General features: G+C 39.5%; 1 protein-coding gene across 1 annotated transcript in view; it reads left to right on the plus strand.

Annotated features, from left to right (window-relative positions):
• Nucleotides 1-26,263, plus strand: part of ADGRA3 (adhesion G protein-coupled receptor A3) — a 113,341-nt gene that overhangs the window by 31,191 nt on the left and 55,887 nt on the right. Inside the window, exons 2-4 of the mRNA XM_069495362.1 lie at nt 1,603-1,674; nt 12,963-13,034; nt 20,909-20,980. Of these exons, the coding sequence (XP_069351463.1) occupies nt 1,603-1,674; nt 12,963-13,034; nt 20,909-20,980 (216 nt within the window). The remainder of the gene's footprint in view (nt 1-1,602; nt 1,675-12,962; nt 13,035-20,908; nt 20,981-26,263) is intronic.

The raw sequence follows: 26,263 nt of genomic DNA on the forward strand, positions 1-26,263 counted from the left end.
GTTCCTAATCCTTCAAAAAAGGCTCTGACATGTTAAAACAGGGATTTTTTAATTCCACTTATATCAAAAGAAAATCAAATGTCAAGTGGCTATTTTTGTTTTAATACAAATAATCCAAGTTTTTTTTTGAGACGAAGTGAAAATGAATACCTAAAATCTTATGACCGAGGGGTATGCTTGGTGAACGTTTGTATATACACAGAATTGCTGTGTTGCTCTGTTTCAAGAAGCACCAACTCACACTGCACCCATCATGAAGGGTGCCCCTGAAAGTTATGCAACACTGTGTGTGGTGGAGAATTTTCTGCCCCAAATGCCATAGTATGTCTCTTGATCAACTTTGGTGTATGTTGAAGAACATGGGATTTGGAGCAGAGACTGCTCGGGATCAAAATCTAGCTCTGCAATTTGCTAGCATATCTTCGGCCATTTATTTAACTCTTCTGTGCTTTGGTTTTCTCATTCACTTTACTTTGATACTACCACTTTAGCATAACTTTAGCATTTTCACCTTATTCATGGAAACTTTTCATTGATATTCAGGCTGCAAAAGCTTCATAAAGTTATACAAAGCTTAGAGAGGAAGCAAGATTATGTATATGTGGTCTCAGGCAAGTCCTGCTGTTGAGGTAGTCTTGGTTATGACTTCTTTTAAACAACTTTTGTTTCCAGTTCATTTTAAAAAAGAACAGTTTCCTATTATGTGAGATACAATATTATGATTCAGCTACCTGTGTCTGTGAGTGTATGTGAAAAGCATATTTTCATACACATAGTTAAATTACAAACAATATTCAGCATTATTGAAATGATATCTAGAAGATACTTTATGTCAGTATTTTATAGATCCCATGTTAATGCATTTTTACATTGTTTCCAGTTTTGAAATAAGTATTGAACCTACATAAGTTGATTAATTATATAAATGTACAAAGCACTCTTTATGCTTATGTTGAACTTAGAGCTATTACCTACCGATTTTTCTTCCTTTTTAGTTTAAAGTTTTTGGTTAAGTGTGACAGAAGCGATTTATGTTGTGACAAGATGCATGGGTGAGCTATTTTAAGTAGTTGGTTTCAAAAAGAAAGGGGAAGATGCTCCCTTTTTGTCAACTGTCTCAAAACTTCTGGGTAATGGCCGGGCGCGGTGGCTCACGCCTGTAATCCTAGCACTCTGGGAGGCCGAGGCGGGTGGATCGCTCAAGGTCAGGAGTTCGAGACCAGCCTGAGCAAGAGTGAGACCCCGTCTCTAGTAAAAATAGAAAGAAATTATCTGGCCAACTAAAATATATATATACAAAAAATTAGCCGGGCATGGTGGCGCATGCCTGTAGTCCCAGCTACTCGGGAGGCTGAGACAGGAGGATCGCTTAAGCCCAGGAGTTTGAGGTTGCTGTGAGCTAGGCTGACGCCACGGCACTCACTCTAGCCCGGGCAACAAAGCGAGACTCTGTCTCAAAAAAAAAAAAAAAAAAAAAACTTCTGGGTAATAAGTGATGTCTTAGAATTCCTCATAGGTTTAAACATAATGAGCTGAATTACTTTGATATTGATGGTGTGTATATATTAGGCAACTTATATATTTTTTTTCTGTCATTTTTAGGATTCTGAGTAACAATAAGATATCTGAGCTGAAGAATGGCTCATTTTCTGGCTTAAGTCTCCTTGAAAGACTGTGAGTATTCTTTCATTATCTCTTATTATTATTTTGTTTAATGCATTTTCATTGTAAACCTATTACTAAACTCCCAGTTATTCAAAACTAAAATTGAGTTTTTCTGACATTTTATTATGAAAAATTTCAGGAATTGAATTAAAAAACAAGTAATTACCTAAATTCTATGTAGGGCCAAATAGTAATTTAGGTTTTGTGGGCCATATGGTCCACAGCTGGTCACAGTGTCTCAAGTCTGAAGTGTGAAAGCAGCCATTGATGCTAAGTCAGTAAGTCTTGCATAAGACAATACTGAGGCATACCAAATGAACTGATGTGGAGTCTTCCAATAAAACTGTATTTACAAAATCATGGCTCATGGTTTGTCGACCACTGGCTTAAAGCATAGATGCTGTTTTGGACTTCCTGTATCATGAAATGTGTCTACTTTCTAAGAAAGTGAAGTGGAATTTATAAAAAAACATGTCAAGAAAAAAACTTTTGGATAAACTTTGATATTGTATTCTGACTTCTTTGAATGTGAGATATATATATATATATATATATATATATTTTTTTTGCTTAGCAATTAATTAGGTCTAGTTTTACTTGTGATCTGAGATGCTACAAGTAGCACTCATTTTTTTTTTTTTTTGCTTTGGTGAATTTTAGACAATGGATATTTAATTTGCAATGGATATTTAATGTTTTAAGTCCCCCTAGTACTCAAGCACTTGGGATAAAATTTCAAAATACATAAGATCATAAGGTAGCCAGAAAATGTCCTCATTTTTCTTACTTCTCTTTGCTTCACTTTCTCTGCTTTTCTACATGGTTGCTCCTTGACCATTGCACCTTGGGGCTCCTCCTGCAATCGAGCTCCTACAGGACTTCATTGCTTAGGTTACTGATGTGTTATTTAATATTTAAGCATATACCATCTCGAGTTCTGTTCTTTTCATTTATATAAGATGGCTCTAAGTTAGGTTATATATGTACTTACGTACACACATGTACATATAAAGCACATCCATTCATATTTACATGGGTATGCAAACACAGACACACATGTGCTATATATACAGAAATGCACACACACAAATATTTTAAAGCATTGTTGGCACAGTAGTATTTAATTCTCAGATATATTTATTTATTTTTTGCTGGTTTCATTCAAATATTCCTGTTTTGTTATCATAGTTCATATGCTTCCGAGAAGGCTGCTGGCTGCACCCTTAGCTCCAGGTCAGACTAGCTAGGAACAGTCCTTCATACACAGTCTGTGGTCACTGGTTTGAGAATGGGCATTTGACCCAATTGGATTGACTTGAGATGTGCTTGGGGCTTTGGGGAAAGTAATTTCCTGTCACTGGAAGAGATGGTTGTACCTCTGGTACAGAAGCCATCCTGCTCCAGGCTTGGGCCAAAGCCAACTCTCTGAGGGTGGGCTGGGGACCCGCATGTAAGCAGAGGGAAGCTGGGGAGGACCTGCTGAAGCGTGACTGTTAAAATTGTGGGAGGCAGTAAATTCCCATTAATATCTGTTCCTTGCAAAGAAAAGTCATTGGGTTGACAGATATCCTTAGCATTTAACATATTGTCAGGCATTTGGTAGGTGCTTAGTTGATAATTGAAGCAATCAGTGTGGTCTTCCCTTTCCAAAAGGAAGGATGACAGGCACTCCTAGGTTATAAAAAACATCTGTTGTGTTTAGAAACACATTTTATTTTTGGCACCTAGGATTGATGTTGTTCATGTACACCATAAAAAGTGTAGACAGCATAGCTAATGTTCTGTGCTGTATTGTGAATTAATACTGTTTTTACATTTGTTTTTGAATTTCCCTTCTCTTTGACCTTATTTGCAGCCATTGGTTGATAATAAATCTCTGTACATGTTAGAAACAAGTGAAATTGCCATTTGGGTGGTATTAAGGTGCTGTGATTGTTTTTAGCCAGAAGCCTGTTTATACCTGAATCCCAGAATACCACCTCTTCCTTTTGTGGGACCACATTTAGGTAGGTAGGTAGGTAGGTAGGTAGGTAGAAAGAAAGATAGGTAGGTAGACAGGGGACTTTGGTGAAAGACTGTTCAGTTAGTGAGGACTTCAGCTGGGCCTCCTTTGTTGGAGAACATGTTTACCTGTGCAGACCCTAAGCTCGGCATTTTCTATGGACACTTCGAGGTCCAGACCTGAGTCCTGGCCTCACTCTCACAGCATGAGGGAGGCTGTGTATGCCCAGGTGGGCCTGCCTCCCGCATTGGCTTTGTGAGAGAGCAGCCCACTTCAGAAAGGAAGAAAAAGGGATGAAAGGACTGGGCTCTTGCTGTTCTGACCCTGAGAGGGAAGGAGAGAGGGGCAAGGATTCAAAGAGGAAGCATCACACTGACAGGTCCTTCTTTGGTGGGGATGAGACCAGATGGTGCTTGCCACTTTTATTACTTCAACACTCACCATCCCTGTGCATCTCTCCCTAAGTCTTCCGTGTGGAAGCCTGAGAGCTTTCTTGGCCCCCGTACTGGAGTGGAAGCCAACCCATCTACCCCACCTGCCCCCAGCAGCCCTCAACCAGCAGCTGATAGCAGACGGTGGACAACTACCCCGACTGCTTCACCTCTAGGTGGAGCCACCCTCTGTTCTCCAGAGTCCCCAGGGGCCTGAGGCTCTGTTACTGTAGTGGTAACCTCTTCAACAGCACAGCTTGTGTTTACTTCTTTCTTGTCTTACTTCCCCACTTTCCTGCTGGTGCATCCTGGGATCACCTCGTAAGTAAGACCACTTGCATTTACATCCTTGTGTGGAAGAATTCCACTGAGGAGATAGGACCAGCCAAATAAAATGTTTATAGTCCAAATTTGGCTAGTTAGAGACCCCTGCAAATGAGAACATATGAACCAAACAAATTGAAAATACAGCAGAATAGGATATGGTCTAAATGACAGTTGGTAAAACAAGGAATTACTCAAATGGGGTCAAAACTTCAGAGCTGTGGCCTTAAAATGACTGGAGCCAAGCCTGATAAAATAAGGGTTAAGGTTTAGTAGGGTAGGGAGAGCACAGTAGCATAGTAAGGGCTGGCTGGGTTGAACTAGCAAACACGCTCCAGAGATTGAGGGAATCTGAACACCATGCCGTCCCTGGCAGTTCTTTGGAGTCAAAGAGTAGACTTCATAAAAGGATTCTCTCTCTCTCTGGATATATTAAGTGTTTGACAGAGTAAAACAGTCCCGGGTGCACACACCCTCAAAAACTTCATCTAGAAATAGATCCTTTTTCTTTAAGATTGCCAGCTTGTTCTTCTGAATGCTTGGTTTTTATTTGGGAGCTTTCTTGTTTTCCATCATTTGTTTTTGATCTTGCCCCATAGGAAAGTAGCAGTGCATGTGTGTTTTTATTTTCATAGGAATATTTAGATTGAGTTTTTCTTTAAATTTGGGAGCTTGGATTTGAAGTTTTTATTTTTAGGACAAAGTAACTAAATCCTTATGGCATCTTGGAAGCTAATATTCTAGTTTTGATCCATATTTTGAGGATCAGTTTGCTTTCTTTTGAAAGTATATGCAGTGGATAACTGATGTAGATTTATTGAATCATACTACTTAAAACCATAAAAAGGTAATTGGCTGAATATCAGGATTTGGTACAAATATTGCCTCAAGTGTTGAGTGTCTTCTATGTAAATTCATTCGACAAATACTTACTAAGTATCCACACTGTTTTAGGCTTGGGATTCATGGAGCTTATGTTCTTATAGGGAGAAAAAGAATAGAGTAAGCAAATTTAGCATATTCTAAGTATTGTGGATAAAGAAAATGTATAGCAAGATACCAAGTCTGGGAGTGCCAGCACTGTGTGTGTATTGCGAGTTTGTGTGTTGAGGGGAATGGGATAAAACCCTGCTCATTCTGGGTGAGGGGTTGGGATAGGGTGGAAGGGGAGGGAGTCATTTCAGGTCTAAGATAATTTAAGGCTTGCATTTAAGGCCTGTACTTTCTGTTTAGAGACCAGTGCTGTAGCCTAAACCAGTGGTTGTCAAAGTTTGTGCGTCAGAATCACCTGGAAGGCTTGTTAAGGCACAAATTGTAGTTTTTTTTAATTCCATGTTGAACTTGGAATATGTTGACTTTTGAGATTGCTTGAGACTTCCAAATGTAGACTTTGAGTTAATAGCTAGATGTGCAATCAGGAACTCAAAGGAGTGGTGCATTTGGGCAAGAGATGCAAATTTGAGTCTAGAGACTCCAAATTACAGCTGTGGGTGGTGGTGAGATTGCCTAGGAGACAATCTAGTGTGAGAGAAGCGGACAGGTGGTGTGGGCCAAGCATCAGATGTTGCTGATCTGATAAATACGGGGAGGATTCATTCATTTAACAAATGGTGAGCCTTACTGTGTGGGGGCCACTATTCAAGTGAAGAAAACTTGGGACTTACAGTCTCTGCTCTCATGTAGCTGACAGCCTAGTGATTGAGGAAATAGACAATAAATGAAATAATTAAGGAAAGTATAGGTGGTGTTGGATTGTGATAAGGGCCATGGAGCAAAGCCAAGCAAAGCCAAGCAAAGCCTTCCTGAGGAGGAGGAAGGGGAGGAGGGCACAGACCAGAGGGAGGTGAGCAGACACTTGCTGGAAGGGTACATGGACCCGGCTGCCACGGCAGCCAAGGGGTCTTTTCATTTGTTTTTTCCAGGTAATTGATGTTTTGGACCCTCGCTACAAGAGACCTATCCTGTTAAACTGCTAAACTTGCATAGTAGTCATCTCTCTTGGTCTAGTTGCTAAAATACATGATTATTAAAAGACAGAATTGTCTAAAATTTATACCATATAAATTTTCCTCTCAATTTTTTGGTAGATGTATTTTAGACTTTTTATACTGTTTTTAGGAGTGAGACGTAATCTCTTATCCCTGCATTCATCCCTCCACCTGTCTGTAGCCTGCCTGCCCTCCTTCCTTCCTTCCTTCTTCTACCTCCATCTTTATTTTATAGTATAGTCGTTCTTATGTTGTGTTATATATTTAGTTATCAGTATTTAGTGACATGCCTCCCCCATATACACTAACTATTGACACTAGGGTCACCTACTGATCAATGTGACTCCTCATTGTGAATCCCACCCCAGATGATGGGTCTAGGCCACCAAGGTAATTCAGTGTCTCTTTCTGGCTGTTGACAGAGTCTGTCCTAGCCAATACTAGATGAGGGGCAGCCTGCTGTGGGTGTTGGAGAAGGATTTCCTGGCTCCGAAGGAGATAGACAAGAAGAAAGTCTCTGTTGTTTTTTATGACTTTGTGCTTGAAGGTGATTTCTGGACCTGGCACAGCATGTTGTGAGTGTGGCTCAATCCTGCAGCACACTTACATCCCGAGGATGGTGGATCTGAGACAGGGATGGAATCAACCACAAAGACTGCCCTGCTTCTTGATTTCCTATAATGCCAGAGAATTATTTTCTTGACTGTCGAAGCCATTTAGAGTTGAGAGTTCTTAGACTTGCAGCTAAAGGCATCTTATCTGATACACTTTGTGGTCTTTCCTAAAGGAGTTAGTTCTTTCACCAAGAACTGTTAAAATATTCCTTTGATTTTGTTTAAGCACTTCTTTTGCTTTTTTTCATGTATGATTTAATGATCCAATGTATTCAGATTTAGCCATACATCCTAAAGTTAGACTCGTGTTTACTAGGGACGCTGTAGGTTGGTGGGGGGGAGAAGGGGATGTTAAATGAGAGAGTCTGACTATAAATATCTTTTGGCAGTGCCTGATTAATATGGCTATTATTAAATATTACATAATATGTCAAGAATTTTTTCATTATTAAAAAAAGCGCATCTTTAAATCATATTACAGTGCTCAGTTATTCATGAGAGGTATTTTGTAGAAACACATGCAGTTCATCATTGACTAGAAATTTATGTACTGCTTTCATTAAATCACTTCCTGTTGTATTAATAGATGCTGTTTAAAATCTGAAAAGGGAAACTTATGTTTTAAAAAACTGGAACTGACATTATATATTTCTATTTGTAGAGATTTTTAGCTTATGCAAAACAAGTAAAAACATATGGATTGATTTTTTCATAAAATCATCTCTTTAAGGCATAGGGATGGAGTCAGTTGGGGAGTTGGGAAGAGAAAGGTAGGAGCTAATGCATTGGGCCTGATGATTAATTGTATTTCCTAGGACTTAAAACACTGGGGATAAAAAATAAACTTTATTGTGACAATTTTCAAACATACAGGAGAATTGAGAGAGCAATGCCATAATCTTCCATATCACTTCTTTGCTTACTCGGATTCAACAAGTCAGTAAGTGTTAACAATATGCTATCCTTTTTTCCTCTACACTGGAACATGTCTGCACATACGCACGTTTGCTGAATTATTTGAATGTCAATTACAGACATTGCGACTCTCTGCCTTTACTGAGAAATGTAAATGATTATGAATGAGATGTAGCAGTCTCTACATTATCTGACCTTATGGATATCCTGATGATTTTGTAGGCAGCCATAGTGTACTAAAAATTTATAGTCAAGGTTAGTTTGTGGAATTCTGTGTCTCAGCCTTTGGTTTGTGTTTTCATGTGTTTATCCAGTGATCCACCCACTACATAGCTAGTGTCTCCCTCTCACTGAACGGAGCAGACCCTGCTCTTGTGGAGCTTGTGGTCTCTCGGTGTAGACAGTTAAAGCAGGCAGAGCACAGTGTGATGGGAGGTGTGACAGGGAAGGAACCGGGAGCTGTTGTCCAGAGAGGTATTTTTATGGAGGAAGGAGTGGTGTTTAATCCAAATCTAAAGAAGGGGTAGGAGTTAGCCAGGCAAGAGAAGAGGGATGGGGGCGAGGATATGAGGTGGAGAGATCGAGATGTGTGTTCAGGACAGCAAAACCCACATGCAGAGGTCTAGAGGTGAGAGAAAATGACTCTTTCTAGAAACATCTCAAAATAGGACTAGAGACAGAGTGCGTGAGTGTTAAGGGAAGAAGGGAAGGTGTCAGGCAGACGGGAAGAGAGAGTGGTAGCAAGGAGGATGGGCAGGTCCAGGATCACAGGTAGCCTTGTGAGTTACTTTAAAGAGTTGAACTTCTGAGTAGACTGTAGAGCTTTTTGAGGTTTTAACCACACGAGAGAAGTGATCAGGTTTATGTTTAGAAAGATCACTTTCAGTGGAGAGTTAGACACGAGTGAGAACTGTGTGATCTGTGACCGGGGCCAGGGTGATGACCGTGAAGGGAAAGAGAAGTGGTGACTTTGAGACCAAGCAGGAAGGCCGGGTAATACCATGTGTAATAATTTTTATAAACTTAGTTTCTTAAACATATTGAGAAATTGAAAGAATGTTACCTGTAGCACCTTGTTTTGATCATGGTCAACTTTTTGGCATGTTTGCTTTATCTTTCTTCCTATTGCCTTAGCTATAATTTGCTTGGTTCCTTTAACTAGATCTTCACTGTGTTGTTCAGAAAGATATGCTTAAGTCTTGGCCACTTATTAACATCAAGAACTTGGCCAAATATCTTTTTTTTCTTCTTCTTCCTCTTTTTTTTTTTTTGAGACAGGGTCTTGCTCTGTTTTCCAGGCTGGAGTGTCATGATAGCTCACTGCAACCTCAAACTCCTGGGCTCAGGGGAGCCTCCTGTCTCAGCCTCCTGAGTAGCTGGGACTATAGGTGTGCACCACCATGCCCAGCTAATTTTCCTGTTTTTTTTGTAGAGATGGGGTCTTGCTCTTGCTCAGGCTCATCTCGAACTCCTGGCCTCAAGCAATCCTCCCACCTCAGTGTCTCAAAGTGCTAGGATAACAGGTGTGAATCACCGTGCAAGGCCTTGGCCAAATTTCTTAATCCTACTGCACATGAGTTTCCTCATCTGAAACAATGATGCTACCTTCTAAGTATTTAGTGGATTTAGTGGTTTGTGTAACTGAGGGGCCCAGAGTCAGAGGTAGATTTCAGGCTTGGCTCACCATTTATTCTCTTTTCCTGTCTGTGGACTTTTATCAGATTGTAGGTAGAAGACCACTAATATTCCAGGCTCACATCTTGACCTCTAATCAAACCAGTGGAAACATACATTCTCCTGGTTCCCCTAGATTTAGTTAGACCAGGGTCATATAGTCATGCCAATTACTAAGTCCAAGGTGTTTGAAAAATCTGGGCAAGGTTGGTGAGTACCACACCTAGAGGGATGGTGTTGGGAATTTGTGGGCACTGTCTCTACCATGTGGAGAAGTAGGGATGCTTTCTCTCAAAGCAAGGGAGAGAGGCTGCAAAAAACAAAAACCAAAAGAAATGAAAATTTAAACAAATAATTGATAGCAAACATTATTATTGCTACATTTTGGGATCTTTGATATTTGCTACCTTTTCCCACCTCCACCCACTCTAGAAATTTTGAATTTTTAAATGGCTTCTGGTCTGTCTCTTTCTGCTATTTGCCCTCCCATGGAGTGGGTGGAGTTTCCTTTGGTCTCTGCACTGGATGTTAATACTTGGCCCGGGTATCCCAGAAGCTCTGGGAGTTGGAACCGGACAGGGAGAAGCAGTTTCTGCTGCAGGCAGCAGGCACCGGGACTGCTGGGAGCTAGTGAGGAGCACACCTCAGAACCCCAGCCCTCAGAAGCTGGGGTGTTCTCCTACTTGCTTCCCTCACTGGGTGAGAGGGCTCCTCCTGGGGCCATTCACACCCTGCACCACTGACCTCTGTGGATGGACTCTCAGGAGGTGACCAAGAGAAAGCCTGTGTGGGGAGAGCTGCATGCAGAAGGACCCCAGCTTGAGCACTGCCACCTGTCAGTGTGTGCTGCACTGGCCATTTGGGCCCTGAGGAAGGTACCTGGGGATAAAGGATGCTGGGGCCATGGCATTCACAGCAGGGAACGTATTCTCTGCGTGATTTTCCTCTTTCTGTTGAAATTGCTACATTAAGGACCGTCGTTTTACTCCAAGCTAAGAGGCAAACTTAAAAGCTGGTTCGAAGTCCAGAGAGAAGGATAGAAGTTGTGAGGTTACCTGAATATCTTCCAAAATGTTTTATGACCATCTAAATGTATTTGTTGAAGCTTCCTGGCCTTTTTCAGATGTTTTCAGTTACTTTATTTAGAAAATGTCTTAGAGGCTAGGGTGCAAAACATCAAAAAGTTCGGGTAGCTGCCAGCATTGATGAAGCTGTTTTCGTCTTGTGGAATATAAAGGTATCTGGATTCTGATCAATGAAATACTTATTTAGTGATGGTAATCAGAGCATAGATTTTAAACTTATGCTTAATAATTTTTTTCCTTTTTAAAAAAAGCATTATGATGTACGAGGATTGGTGGCGAGAAGGGTTCAGTTTAATTAGAAAAATCTGGCTCTAATTGGGAGAAGGCAGTGGAATTACAACCCTAACCCTAGCTACTGAAGGAGGTTTGTGTGTTGGAATGGGAATGAAACAAAAGAAAGGCAGGATAGAATGTGTTAGAGGCCATGGTGTTCTCAGGATTGTACTTCCAGAGCAGCATTCTTGAGAATTTCTAATCAATCTCTATCCCTGTGTATCAAACAACCCAGATAGTGTGGGAAGCCACAGTGTCAATGCCACAAGAAGAACGCTGGACTCATGGCAGATGAAGGACCACCACTACTGGCAAGCAAAGGGCCAAGCTCATCAGGATGTTTTTGTGAAATTTCCAGGAAACCTTTCCAGAAACCAACCCCATTGTTATGTCTTTTGCCGTAGAATAAGCCGTTTAAAAAAATCATGTGTTATGAGTCAGGCCATGGGCAGTTAGTTCTGATTAGCTGGCAGGACAGTAAAATTAAATGTGCCTCTAATTCGGTGGAAGAAAACATGTAGATCTGGGCTCGATGCACAAGACTTTCTCAGAGTCCTTTTCTGAGGCACAGGTAGAGAAGGGACACCCTGTGCTTTCTGAGTCAAAGCGGTTTGAAAAGGCAAGCGGAGATTTTTCTCTAAGTAATTTAGACTGCCTGGGCACAGGCTGGAAGGGGCAGGACGGAGCAATTGTTATTAAAGAGCCCAGACACAGGCCGCCTCAGTGTTAAACTAGCAGGTGGTGCCAGTGGTTCCAGGAAGACCTTTTCAATATCAACTAAAGTAAGCAAGAAACTAAAGAAGCCAGGAAGCCCCTGCCAACTTGCCTTGTCCTGAGCGTTCCTCTGCATGTCTGTGTTGTTTTGCCTCAGTGTGTGCGTCCCTAAGCCAGGTATGAGGATGAAGAGTGCGCTGGAACCTCGGAGGTGGCTGGGTGAGGAAGGGGCAAGGTTGCCTTTGCTAGGTAAAGATTCTCAGGAGAAAGAAAGCTGGAGAGAGTTCCTGTTCACCAGCTGGCATTGGGCTCTCTGAGGGATGACCAGAGGCCATTCTGACTTCAGTAGACAGGGTTGTAAGTGAGTCCTGACAAACAGGCCCATCAGAGGATATCTGGCAAAGCTGAAGTGTGGGCCAGCCATTGGCAGGAATGTGGTCCAGGGAAATAGACTGTATCTGACTGCCAGCCTCGCTGAGAGGTCTAGCCAAACACTGTGTGGGGCGACTGCAGCATCTCTAGCTGAGCCCAGGGATGGGGAGGAGAGCTGTAGCCTAAGCTTGGCATCCAAAGTCACCTGGGTAGAGGGATGTGGCTGTGATGCTCACTGCTTCCCCTCAGTGGTTGTGTCTTGGCATGGACGTGTCAGCGTGCTTGAGAAGAGGGAGGACACATGGTGACTGCTCTCAGATGCCACGAGGTATGGGCTTGTGCATCTTTGCTTCCAGCTATAGATTGTGATTTATAACATATTTATTTTATATCCTCACTTTATAGAAAACCTGATCATAGAAGGGCAGGGAGGAAAAAAATAATGAAAAATCAAATGACATGAGTTTTAGGGTATATATTTTTGAGTGTATATTTTTGAAGACAGTTAAAAAATTCAATTTAATGCTGCTTGTGGCAAATATACTCACTGATTTACTTTGGTGTCCAAAGTATGGCATATGAAGGAAGAAATCATAGAAATAACATATAAAATTGTAGTTTAGTGCTAACTTTGAAGATTAATATTAAGATACATGTATCTTTTATGACATACACCTTTATTCTTATAGTGACTGAAGCAAAAGGCTTTGGAGCCAGAATTTCCCAAATTTGAATTCTGGCTCTGCTACTTAGGGTGATTTTGGCTTAATCTTTTTGGCTTCAGTTTCCTCCCATTATTGTACTGTTTTGTTTTTTTTTTTGTATAGCAGGTAAGTATACTGTGCCTAAATATTTGTTACAATGTTGATATGTGAATAACTTTCATTTTATTTTATGTTTAACAGGGACCTCCGAAACAATCTTATTAGTAGTATAGACCCAGGTGCCTTTTGGGGACTGTCATCGCTGAAAAGATTGTAAGTGTTTGAATTAATTGCTTATGAGTTTGAACTGTTCCTTTTATGAGAAGTTGTTAACTTACGTTAGCATGATAAAAAATGTATGTATAATAATTTTTAGAGAATTATTTCTTCCCTGATAGAGAAACAGAGACAGTATTTAATATAAGTGGCTTAGAAGATGGTTAATTTGCACAGTAATTTGATTTGTTTGGTGATAGATGACTGTGTCCCTCTTATGCTAATAAAATCATTACCATATCAGCTTTCCCAGCTAATATAATCTGTAGATGATTTTCAAGTTATGAATCCATTCAAACTGTATGTGTTATAGATGCCATATAAATTAAGGCACCTTTTTTAAATTAATGATTTAAAGTCTTATTATTTTCATGTATATTTTATCCATGTATTATTTCAAAACCTAAAGACCAATTTTTATTACTTCTATAGCTGAAAAACTCCTCTACCCTCCTTATTAAGCTCTTTTTACAGTTTCATTGCTGTGTGAACAGGGTCACATTGGAGAAGTGACTGCCCACAAGTCACGAGGACTGTCACACCATCCTTTATTCCTTCTAAACATTCATTGAGCACTTGCTGCTTATTACTCTTTGACTTCCCTGGAAGATCTCATGGAATCTTGAGGAGAAATATTGATAGATAATGTCTGGGAGGAAAAATAATTTTCCTTCTACTCTTCTAACGTCTCAGCTTGGACATCTGTAACAAAAGACAGATTAACAAGAGAAAAACAAACAAGTTTATTTTATATATATATTTATATATATTTCAGAATATTACGGGGTATAAATGTTTTGGTTACATGAATTGCTTTTGTACAGATTGAGGCAAGATTATAAGTGTGTCCTTCACCAAGATAGTGTGCATTGTACCTGTTAGGTGTGAAGTCACCCATCCCTTCCTCCCCTCTCCCACCTGCTTGATTTCTGTTGAATTTTACTACCATCTGTGCACATGAGTGTTGATCTATTAGTTCCGATTTAATAGTGAGTACACGTGGTTTTTGTTTTTCTCATTCTTGCAAAACTTCACTTAAAGGGATGGTCTCCAGTTCCATCCAGGTTGTTACAAAAAGTATTAGTTCACCATTTTTTTTAATGGCTGAGTAATACTCCATGGTATATATATACACCACATTTTATTAATCTACTCATGTATCAATGGGCACTTGGGTTATTTCCACATCTTTGTGATTGTGAATTGTGCTGCTATAAACATTCAAGAGCAACTGTCTTTTTTATAAAGTGTCTTTTTTTCCTTTTGTTAAATACCCAGTAGTGGGATTGCTGAATCAAATGGTAGGTCTGCTTTTAGTTCTTTGAGGTATCTCCATACTACTTTCTATAGAGGTTGTAGTAGTTTGCAGTCCCATGAACAGTGTATAAGTGTTCCTTTTTCTCTGCATTCATGCCAGCATTTGTTGTTTTGGGACTTTTTGATAAAAGCCATTCTCACTGCAGTTAGGTGATATCTCATTGTGGTTTTGATTTGCATTTCCCTGATGACTAGAAATGTTGAGCATTTTTTCATATGTTTGTTGGCCATTAGTGTATCTTCTTTTGAAAAGCTTCTGTTCATATCTTTGCCCACTTTTTAATAGGGTTGTTTGATTTTTTTCTTGCTGATTTGCTTGAGTTCTTTGTAGATTCTGGTTAGTAGCCCTTTGTCAGATGTATAGCTTGCAAATATTTTCTCCCATTCTATTGGTTGTCTATTCACTCTACTGATTGTTTCCTTGGCTGTGCAGAAGCTTTTTAATTTGATCAGGTCCTATTTATTTTTGTTGCTGCTGTGATTGCCTTTGGAGTCTTCTTCATAAATTCTTTGCCTAGGCTGATATCTACAAGAGTTTTTCCAACCTCTTCTTCTAGAATTGTTATGGTTTCGTGCCTTAGGTTTAAGTGTGTTATCCATCATGAATTGATTTTTGTGAGAGGTGAAATGTGCGGATCCTGTTTCAGTCTTCTACATGTGGCTATCCAGTTTTCCCAGCACCGTTTATTTAATAAGGATTCTTTCCCCCAGTGTATGTTTTTGTCTGCTTTGTCAAAGACTAGATGGCAATATGATGATGGTTTTATGTCTGGGTTCTATGTTCTGATCCATTGGTCTAGGTGTCTGTTCTTGTGCCAGTTACATTTTATACTCAAGAAAACTCTCCAAAGAGTAACTCTCTCAAAGAGGTGGCTTAGAATTCCAGCTTTATAGCATTTTCAATAAGGAACAATACAGTTGTAGAGAAGTGACAAGACAAAGGAAAAGGACCTTGATTCTCTAGGTGCAGCAAATCTGGGAAGGCAAATGCATGAGAAACTAATGACAGAGACAGTCTCATTAGTTATGTTTATGTAGATTCCTTGGGTGCCCTCTGCAGGCTGGTAAGGGTCTAAAGTCCTCTCCTAGTACAGAGGGGAGGAGGGACACCTCTGTAAATTTGTGTCCTGCTTTTAGGCAAATAGGGGAGGGCAGAGCATTTGTCTTGTATTTGCTTCTTTCCAATGGCATTCAGCTCAAAACAGTCCTTATGCCAACATAGCATGTTCTGCCACTCTTCCGTTGTTAATGAAATACATCCTAACATGTGCTATAACAGGTTAGTGATAATAATAATAATCTGCCAGGGAAAGGAGGAGGGACCAGCTGAGAAGGGACAGCCTGCCATGAGAGCCACCAGTGTTTAGATTTGAACTTGCTCCTAAGGGATGAATTTGTATTGAAGAATAGCAGAAAAGGCCTTCCAAGCAGAGTGGGCATAGGTGAGCAGGAACATATCTCTTGGGACAGTGGTTTAGTTCTTTGATCTGAACATAAAGTAGAAAGGGGGAAAAGAATATTGAGAGAGAAGGCTGGTCAGGGACTAGGCTTTTGAAGACTTGCTATGTCAAAAATTTTGAATCTATTCTTTAGATAGTAAGAGACTACTGGAACTTTTTGAATATGGAGTCAACATGATCAGATTTGTGTTTTAGAATATTCCTGGTGGCAATAAGCAGAAAGCACTTAAGTGCAGAGAAACCAGGGACAGAAGATAGCGACGGAGACCAGCTCCATGCTTTCATCCTCCCAGCAGTCATCCTTTTGGCTGTCCCTGCCCCTTTTTTGGGGGGATCCTTATTTATTTCTGTAGGTTTTTTTTTTTTTTTTTCTTACAAGGTACATGGGTATTTTTAATGTCTTACTGGTCTTCCATTGCATTTGTGTCATAAAACCAGGTATGATTGCTTTTAGTTTAATCATGCCATGACTTTGATGTTGACACTGACTTTTCATCCTAATACTTTTGACATCTTGTACCTATTATTCTGTCTTTCAAAATCTATTCCTTTTTGTTGTCAGATCCAATTGTACGAATTGCTCATGCACTTTTTGTAGATGTTTTAATTATTACTTTTACGGGTAAAATTATCTTTCCTGTAAAACTTATCATCTGAAATTCTCCTCCCATTTCTTTCTCTTGGGCAGTCTTAAGGTTTGGAATTCTATTAATATAAGATTACGAATGATAGGAGTTAAAGGAGTTTCTCTGCGTCTTATAAAATTATTTAAAATTTTAATCAGAGTCTACAGTAGAGAATTTTATTACCCTAGTTTTTCTTGGAGGTGAGGTGGTTCATTCTGTTTATCATTCTTTGCCTATACTCATTAGAAGTTCAGGGACATCTGAAGAAGATCCTGCTACTAATCAGTTTTCTTCTTTTCCACTCATTCTTTACTTTATTATTTTCTGGTTAATGCTTTATAATGAATCAGGCCAGAAAAACTGGCGGGTGTGAGGTAGGTGGTGATGGAGATTAGAGTTCTAGGTGAGGATGACAAGAGTTGGAGTAGGGTGGGCATTAGGTAGCAGCCTTGCAGTGGAGCAAGCCGGGTTCAGAGTTCAGCAACAGCAGGATCAGCCAGGGATAGCAGCGTAATCAGAGAGATAAGGTGGAGGTTGGCATCAGTTCAGTTCAACAAAAATTCATCGAGTCCATCCTGTGCATCCAACAATGAGCCAGGCTCCAGAGATACAAAGGTAAATCAGGAACCACCTGGGGGTCGTGCAGTCTAGTGGGATCACATACACCAACCCAAAGCCTGAATGTAGAATCTGAATCCAGTTACAGAGGGATGAAGCAATAGCTATAGAGTCTTGGAAGTTCTTAGGACTCAGCTAAGCAGATGCAATTAGGGGTAATGGAGCGTGACCATAAACAGGCTGCACCTCCAGAAACAGAGTCATTAGGAAGTGCGGGGGCAGCAGCAGGTGAGCTAGATTTGTAACACTGAATCACTTTCTTTGTGCATCTGTCCATGTCAGAGTTGGTTTGTATCCACGCCTAGGAACATGAGTCCTCAAGTAGGAAGCAAAAGTGTAGGAGCCAGACCCACCCTATCGGAAACTCTGGGGCTGAGGCCTAAGGATCTTTGTTTTAACCATCCCTCCCAGTGGTTCTCATGCTAACATTTGAGAAATTCTAGAATAGTGTTTCCTCCAACCTTTCTTTTCTTCAGGGGGAGGAGTGTGACATCATACTGTCTGAATTACTTTTTGCTCCCTCCCTCTGTATTCCACACCCCACTGTATTCACGGCTTTGGGGTAATAAAAAGATTAATGCTGATAATATCTCCATGTTAAGATGAAGGTTAAAGGAAACTTGGCTGTTAATATAAAGCAGTTTCATCAGGATGTTTTAGATACCGCAGAGTATCTTAGATTCTCCATCTAGTTCTTTATCTTTCAGTAAATAATTTCTCAAGTACTGCCATCCAAAATGAATAAAAAAAAAATTCTTGTTTGGTAGCATTTAATTTAATTACTGATATTGTACCAGGCATCGCCTTAGCAGTTTTTCATTGCATTACACATTAAGTAGTCTCTTGTGTTCTTCCCTAGGAAGGTAATTGCCATTTATAATATTCTTCCCACTAGAAAACACATTCTTAATTCCAAACAGATGACTTGTAATTAACTTACGGTACACAAATTGTAAGCTAAAAGAGTCCTATATGTAAACTCAATAGGATAGAAAGATATTTGGCAGGAGTAATGTTTGCTAGTTGCTTATAGATACAGACATTTTTTTCTTTTGGGGCCTTAAATCATTCATTTCAATTGTGCCTCTCACTCAACAGCCACACATAAAGTATTTCTGTAATTGTACCATGCCTTTGCCTTTAGTTTATAGATGATTTGGAGGGGGAAAAGTGGCTTTCTGAAGAATACACTATCAGAAGTAGGGGAAACCCACACCTATCAGTTTCTCTTTTGCTTTATCAACAAATTTAAGCTGATTCTCAATCCAAATAAAAACCCATTATCAATATCTAAATACCATTCTAAGTAGGTATAGCTATAATGAAATTGTTTCCCAGAGAATCAATGGTAATTACACCATTTAAATCTCAGAACTGAGACAAGATAATAAATAGAGCCCAGATATGCTTGTTTAAGCAACAATTTACAAGATGATGCCTAATTTTCTTAAACAGTAAAACCCAGAAATAAAAGGAAAATCAGCTGGAATTAAAAAAAAGTCCCACATGATTAAATGCTTAGGAGCTGCAGAACAACAAGCACTGATAAAGGTTTGTATTGCTAAAGTTGCCATAAGAGAGGGAAGACAGAGCCATAGAATTAGTGAACACCAAGATTGCCTAAGGTCATGTATTAGTCAGGGTTCTCCAGGGGGTAAACCGGTGGGATCTATGAGAGGGGATTTATTTATTTATTTATTTATTTGAGACAGAGTCTTATTCTGTTGCCCGGGCTAGCATGCCGTGATGTCAGCCTAGCTCACAGCAACCTCAAACTCCTGGGCTCAAGCGATCCTTCTGCCTCAGCCTCCTGAGTAACTGGGACTACAGGCATGCACCACCATGTTCGGCTAATTTTTTCTGTATATTTTTCGTTGTCCAGCTAATTTCTTTCTATTTTTAGTAAAGACAAGGGTCTCACTCTTGCTCAGGCTGGTCTCGAACTCCTGACCTCAAGTGATCCTCCCGCCTTGGACTCCCAGAGTGCTAGGATTCCAGGCGTGAGCCACCGTGCCTGGCCCTATGAGAGGGGATTTATATGTGGGAGTTGGCTGTATGATCACAGACAGGGAGAAGTCCCATGATAGGCCATCTTCAAGCTAGAGGATCAGAAAAGCCTGTAGCATGGCTCAGTCCAAGTCCAGACGCCTCAGAACCAGGGAAACCAATGGTGCAGCCTCCAGTCTGAGACTGAAGGCCCAAGAGCCCCCCGGAAGCCCACAGGTGCAAGTCCCACAGTCTAAAAGCCAGAGAATGTGGCATCTGATGTCCAAGCGCAGGAGGAGAAACATCATCCTGCTCTAGAAGGGAGAGAGATAGCAGACAGGATCCGTCTCTTTTGCCTGTTTGTCCCAACTGGGCCCCAGCCGATTCAGTGGTGCCCACCCACATTGAGGGCAGGTCTTTCTCTCTCAGTCCACTGACACACACACCAGTGTCTCCTGGAAACACCCTCACAGATGTACCCAGAAACAATGCTTCTCCAGCCATCTAGGCGTCCCTCAATCCAGTCAGCGTCACACCTAAAATTAGCCATCTTGGATAGCTTTTGAAATATCCAAGGGAAAAACTAAATGAGTAGGTTCCTGATTCAAATGCTATGTTCTTAATCATTTTTAGTCAGACTAATACATCTTCTGCCATCACTAAGCACACCATTTGGAATCCAACAGTTTTAGTTTAGAAATGGGTGGTATAAATCGCTTTTTTAGAGAGTAACTCAAAGTGTAACTCAAAGAATGTGTACTTCTCCATGACAGAGAATTATATGGATATGGAAGAAAATATGATAAAAATATTTTTGAAAGTTTGGTTTAGAGAGCTTGTTCCAATTCTTTTGTTGAAATTCAAGGTGTGATAACATTACTCCACATCTAATAAGTAATACAAATTAAGATTCACTGTTTTAGGGTTTTCTTGCATAGGGTTTATTTACTAAGTCCACTGATGAACAATGCTGAAAGTCATGCCATCCCAGCTGAAAGTTAACAGAAATGGTCAATTGTTACCTCCCAATGTAAAGTTCTTACTTTTAAACCAGTACAGGTCTCTGAATAAATGTAAAAATAATAAAATTGCATTCATTGTCCTTGGTGTAAAGCAAAATAAGTGAAGAAAGATAGAACAAAATATTAGCTAAAATTTCAATATAGGTAAAAAGGGAAAAGTTTCACTGAGGAGAAGAAAAAATATTCCAAAAGTAACATTTGATAGGAAATAGAAATTAGAAGTGATTGAAAAAGTAATTGGGCCATAACATAGATATTACCCAAGTAATTTGGCTTGGAGACTACATGATAGATCTGCAAAGTAAAAGCTAACTCAGATGATTGTTCCTCACAGTCAAAACCATATTAAGGAATGCAGGCAGAAAGGATTATGTTTCAGATGTTCTCGAGGAAATAAACGTTCCATCATTGTGATAATTTGGCCTTTTGTCCATTGTCTGTTACTTGCCAGCTGAGATTGGGCTCAGTTCTCCAACTACCCAGTGTAATTAACCGTGTAGGTCTTTTAAGGAATTGTATTGCGGACAGCAAGATAGATTGAGTCCCATTTTTACTACTCCAGTTTTATCTTGAGTAATTTTGCACGAGTAAATGCTTGAAATATAGAGGGCATTATAATTAAAGAGCATTTAGTCTTTGTGTGCCAGAAGTTCAATGAAATCAGCATCATCTTCTCTGTCAGCGCTATCCTTATCTCACTCGAAGTAGGTAAATATCTCAAAGATGCTGGGAAATAAGGTGTTGTATGATAACCTGCTTGCTGTTCTTGACTATTGAATGTATAAGACCTTCATTAACCAAGAGAACTGATTAAAGACACTTTTTTTCTCTTTTCTCCTTAGGGATCTGACAAACAATCGAATAGGATGTCTGAATGCAGACATATTTCGAGGACTTACTAATCTGGTTAGGCTGTAAGTACATCTTTCCTTTTCTATTAAAAGATAAGGAAGCATTTGAACCAGTACCCAAATATTTATGAACACAACCTATGATATGTTTAATTAAAGTAGCAAATGTAGGGGTTTTAGAAGCAGCAAGGGACTAGGGGTTCTCAGTTTAATCATGGAAATATAATGTCCTCAGATTATAACAGTACATTACCACACGACACACATGAACACACATGCACACGTACCACACACACCATACGCACCATACACACACGCACAATGTAGTACGTGCAGCAGAGAACACATTCATGCCAAGAGGTATGATTGACAGCTTTGCTGGTCTGGGGAAATTTCTTGGAAGAGGTAAAATGTAAGCTGATGGTTCAGAAGATTTGCAAAGATCTGGATTAGTAGAAAGGAGAAGGAGCCAGTGATGCATGGAGGTGGAAATGAGAACAAGACCAGTTTGTGAAGGGCTTCCCAGGAGACTTGGAGTAAAATAACCATTTTTATTGTGCCTCTGACCATGTGATTTGTGGTACCAACTTTTCTGAGCTTTTCTGTTTTTCATCTATAAAGCAGGATTAATAGTACCTCAACGTTATAAAGATTAATTAAAATTTAAATTATCTATAACTATTTATCTGTATTATAATTTATATATAATAAAAATGTAGAAGAACTTTGTATAAGCTATGAAGTACATTTTCATTTTGTTTTTAAGGAAGTTCTGTTTGGGAGTAATTAGAAATAAGGCTGATTATCTGTCGTGTAGCTTTATTTTGGAATGTATGAAAAGCAGACAAAGGCTTAGAACTGATTCAACAATAGGAAGCCACTGAAAGACATTTATGTGGGAAAATGGCCCCAAATCATATTTTAGAGACAAGCTGTCTGGGAATAGGGTTCAGCATGAAATGCTGGATTTAGAGTGGAAGGTCTAGGATAAAGGCTGTCTACTGGTTACTTCTCCTTGTAACTTTTTAGAGTGTTTCCTGTATGTCATTCAAGTTACCTTTTAAAAAACAATTAGAGGCTTAAATAATGAGATTATTTCATTTATACAGTAAGGGAAGAGACTTCAATTGTTAGAGTAGAACATATTGCTCCTGCTTCTTAGGAAATTTGTAGATGTTTTTCAGTGTGTCCTTTAATTTTTTGGGAAATGTATATGGCCTAATTTTTGTTTATAAAGAAAAGACTGGTTTGGCATACAGCTTACCTCATGACTGGAAATTAGTTAAATCAGTTGCATTTCAACTCTTTTGTAACTGGATTGCAAACATTTTTATTTCAGTGCTTTTATTATTCTGGAGATTTTTGTATTTTTAGTTTTGAGGACGGCATTAGAATTGACAAAATGACATTAATGTATTTATGAAGGAAACTTTGTCATGTTTTTGGATAGCTATGACTCAGTGAACAAAGTCTGGAGCCTACCATTGTCTTGATTTTAGTTTCAGATTGATTTCTAGCTTTGGCCTAGGGATTTGACGTATCAACAAATGTTCTTTAGGCAAAAGAGCTGGGTGGGAGCTTAAGGGGCAGGTTACTATTTTCTTACTATTTCCTTTACTTCCTGCCTCATAAGCTAAAGTTTTTGGAAGTTTTATAACTTAACCTATCTCTTACATTTTTACCAAGTATCTAATACCTGTCATGAGAATTTATAGCTTATGGAACACAGTGAACATTTATCCAGATGAAACATTAAAAGATTAAAATAATACTACTGAGCTTCCCACTTTGGGATTTGATGGAGATGATTTTGTACCCCATGTAATAATAGATTTTTATGGCTCTTTTAAATTTAACAGTCTATGGCATATACAGAAATATACCTGGGTTGTATCCTTTAAATACTTTTTAAAAGGAAAATGGCCATGAAGATAGCGTTTTAACATTCAGGAATGTATTGCGATGGAGTTGATTATCATAATCTAGATTGACATAGGTCTATAGTTGTGGATCAGGAAACTCTGGACAAGTGTTTGGTATGGGCTGCTGCGGTCCCCAGATTTCTGAGCTCTGTGAGCCAGGCCATATTCTGGTTGGGAAGGCTGATAATTTGTATTTCAGACATGGAGAGTAGCATTCTCTCAGGACAAGTGGAAAAAGAATCTGATTAGAATTGGGGCGTGCAGTACAAGAGAGCTCCCTCTCACTGTTTCCCACGCAAAAGAGAAGGTATACAAAAGAAGTGGGTAGAGTGGATCACAGTTCTATCCGTTTCCTCTGCATCCTCTTCAGCTGAACTCTCTGGGTTGCCCTGGAACCACGGACCTCAGACTGAGTGGGCCTCTTAGCCAAGGAGGCTGGAATCCAAGGCCTCTCAGGGCTTTGCTGGGACCTTGGCAGCCAGCCTATGGTGTTCCCTCTGAGACAGCTCATCATTTTGAAACAAGCATTGGCTTTGGAGATTTAGGTTAAGAATTCCTAAAAACCGTTCTTTAAATGTGTCAGAGGCCTTCAGTACACAGGGTGCGGTAGGTATTTAAAATGGATTAAACCTGTGTATTGATCTCTACCTTTGCTGATAGAGAAGTGCTCTTGAATTGTCTCAGGGCCATGCTCCTAATGGTTCCCACTGTTCCCTCTGTGACAGTGGAAATAACTGGCAGACTGGAGAGGGGAGCCTCTGATGGACTTGGGGGTGAGGTCTCTGCCCTTTTAGGAAGTCAGTTTGCAGAGAAACTGTCAGATCAATAAACCAAAAGCTTTGCTTTTTTTAAAAGTAATTTTGATAAATTTAATGCCTATATTTTTTTTCCTAAGAATTATGAATTATACCTTTAATATTTCTCTATCAGAAATGAGTGATATTTATAAGAACTTCCCTTATACAGTTTCCTTTTTACAAAAACAAACAAAAATATAAATATATATATAAAAGGTTTGTATAAAGCACTTTCTATATATAAAAAATGACGATGATATTGAGAAGCTATTGAGTAATGAAACCATTCAAAGGAAAAATTAAATCCACCTCCATTGCTTAGCTCATATCATCCTGAGATAGTCTGTACTAATGATCTGGTCTATATATGTACATATTTTCATATATTCTTTTCTGTTACCTGTACAGGGTACACATACAGGCTTTAAAAATGCACTAGACTTGGCAGCTCACTTAAGGAAAAAATCATTATCAACATTATTAACATCTTTTCAAGAGAGTACACTTTGATTTAGTTCATGCTTGTCATGCTTATTAGTGGCTACAGAATATTCCAGGCATAGAACAGATTATAATTTAGTCAATCATCCTCCTAGTGATGGAAATTCCATTTGATTACATTTTTCCTCTCCTTTAACAAATCTGTCGTGGCAAACTCCCTTTGTATGTGCAGATGATGTCTCTTACACATGTCACTTACAGAAATTCAAGTATATCTGTTTAGAAAAAAATAAGTAAGTAAAGAAAAAATAAGTGAGGGAGTAGGAAACAACAGCGTAAAGGTGGATAATTCACCTGCCATTGCAGTCAGGTGCTTCTTACGACACGGGAGCAGTGGCTTTGCTGTGGCTGTTGTCCTTCTCAATTCCCTTTTGCTTTTTTTGTGTGAGCATCTCAGGGCTGGAGTGTGATTCTAATGGTTTAAAATATGTGTAATTTATATGACCCCCAAATCCAAGCCAATTCACCTTGATGTCCAACCAAACAAATAGCAGTCTTTTCCAATGCTTGAGGACAAATTGGTTTGTATTGGGATTTACTGAGAGGATGACATGTTCTCCAGTGTGATTCCTTCTGCCTTGATTTCCAAGGGAAAATATATAATACTATGTATATTAGCATCTAGTGGTTGCTGTAAGATGCAATTCTTTGTTTATACTGAAATCCTACATTTGTAGGATAGATACATATTTCCAACTATTATGGAATCTTGCAAATATCTAAAGAAAATTAGAGATAATAGTATGTATAAGGAATCTCTGAATACCCATTGCCCAATTTTAAGACTTAGCAACTCATAGCCAGTCTTGATTTAATTATACCTGCCATTTCTTGTCTTCCAGCCTACGTAATTTTAAACATATCTCAGTAATCATATAATTTCACATAGCTTTATAAAAGCACGGTTGTTGACTGTAATTGTGTCTCGTTTACTTTTGTTACCGTGATTTACACTTCCATCAGCCTATCTTTTTCAAAATCCACATTTGGTGTCCACTCTGATAGATCAGAAAAAAAGGGGAGGGGTGTCTCTTTTCTTGTTCTTTCAACTTAGAAAGTACTCTTTTTTTGTTTGTTTTTTAAGTTCCTAGGCAGTTCTCCTATGAAGATTAGAACATCTTATCCAGGCTTTTTATTTCAAAAAATTCTAAAACATATGTAAAATCCAATCTAGTGATGTTCTTACTGAAGCTCTTTGTGTATTAATTTGTGAAGAGTTGGCAATTGTGTAATATCTGCCTTCCCATCCAGGAATACATTGCTACAGGTGTCACAGGAACAGCTGATGTTTCCCAGATCCCAGATCAGTTCTCTCCCCCTTCCCACTGGGAATCCATCTGCACCATCATTACTCTCTCCCACATGGGAAGGATTCGGCCCAGACTCCAGGGGAGAGGTTAGACTCATCGAAAGCCTCGGGACGTCTGTCCCGTGCTCTGCTGTGCCCCAGCACCCACCTCATTTGCTGAGAACTCTAGGTCTAAATTCTGTGTATTCTTGGTACTACAGCAGGTATAGACTAGATCGGGTGGTGGTTGGATCTTGCTGCCATTTTGCCAGAGCCCTCCTCAGTCCCGTTTTAGTATTAGAAGCTTCCTGAAGGTGAATGTACATCCTGAACAGTCAGCCACTGTTGTCGAGCGTCTGTCGCACCCCAGCATGTTACTAGCTGCCAGAGGTAATCTAGTAAATTAGATATCAGGGCCTTCCCCCACCCCCAGCCTCAGAGCTCATAGTCAAGTTTGGAAGAAATACTTTGATCAAATCATTATGGGTGTAACAAACTACTCAAATTGTAGCATAAGGTATTCTAAGTGTAGTTCATGCAAAATGCTGCAATTTGAGGTTATTTATTAAAAACACATGCTATATGGGGAAACTAGAGAGGTTAAGTAATTTGCGCAAAGTCGACATTGAATTATATCCCAAATCTCTCATTTTAAACCCTGAACTCATTGCACACTGCTCTTGTTCTTCAGTCTGTGCTGCCGCCGATGGTCATTGAGGCCATCCTTTTCCTTTTGTTACTTTTTAAAATTTTAATTCTTAATTTGTTATTTCTATTTGCTTTTTAATTTTTGTTTGCCGCTTTCTTAAATGATACTGACTGAACACATGAAGAGTAA

This window comes from Eulemur rufifrons, chromosome 19 (genome assembly GCF_041146395.1).
Source record: "Eulemur rufifrons isolate Redbay chromosome 19, OSU_ERuf_1, whole genome shotgun sequence".
In the NCBI taxonomy this organism is placed as follows: Eukaryota; Metazoa; Chordata; class Mammalia; order Primates; family Lemuridae; genus Eulemur; species Eulemur rufifrons.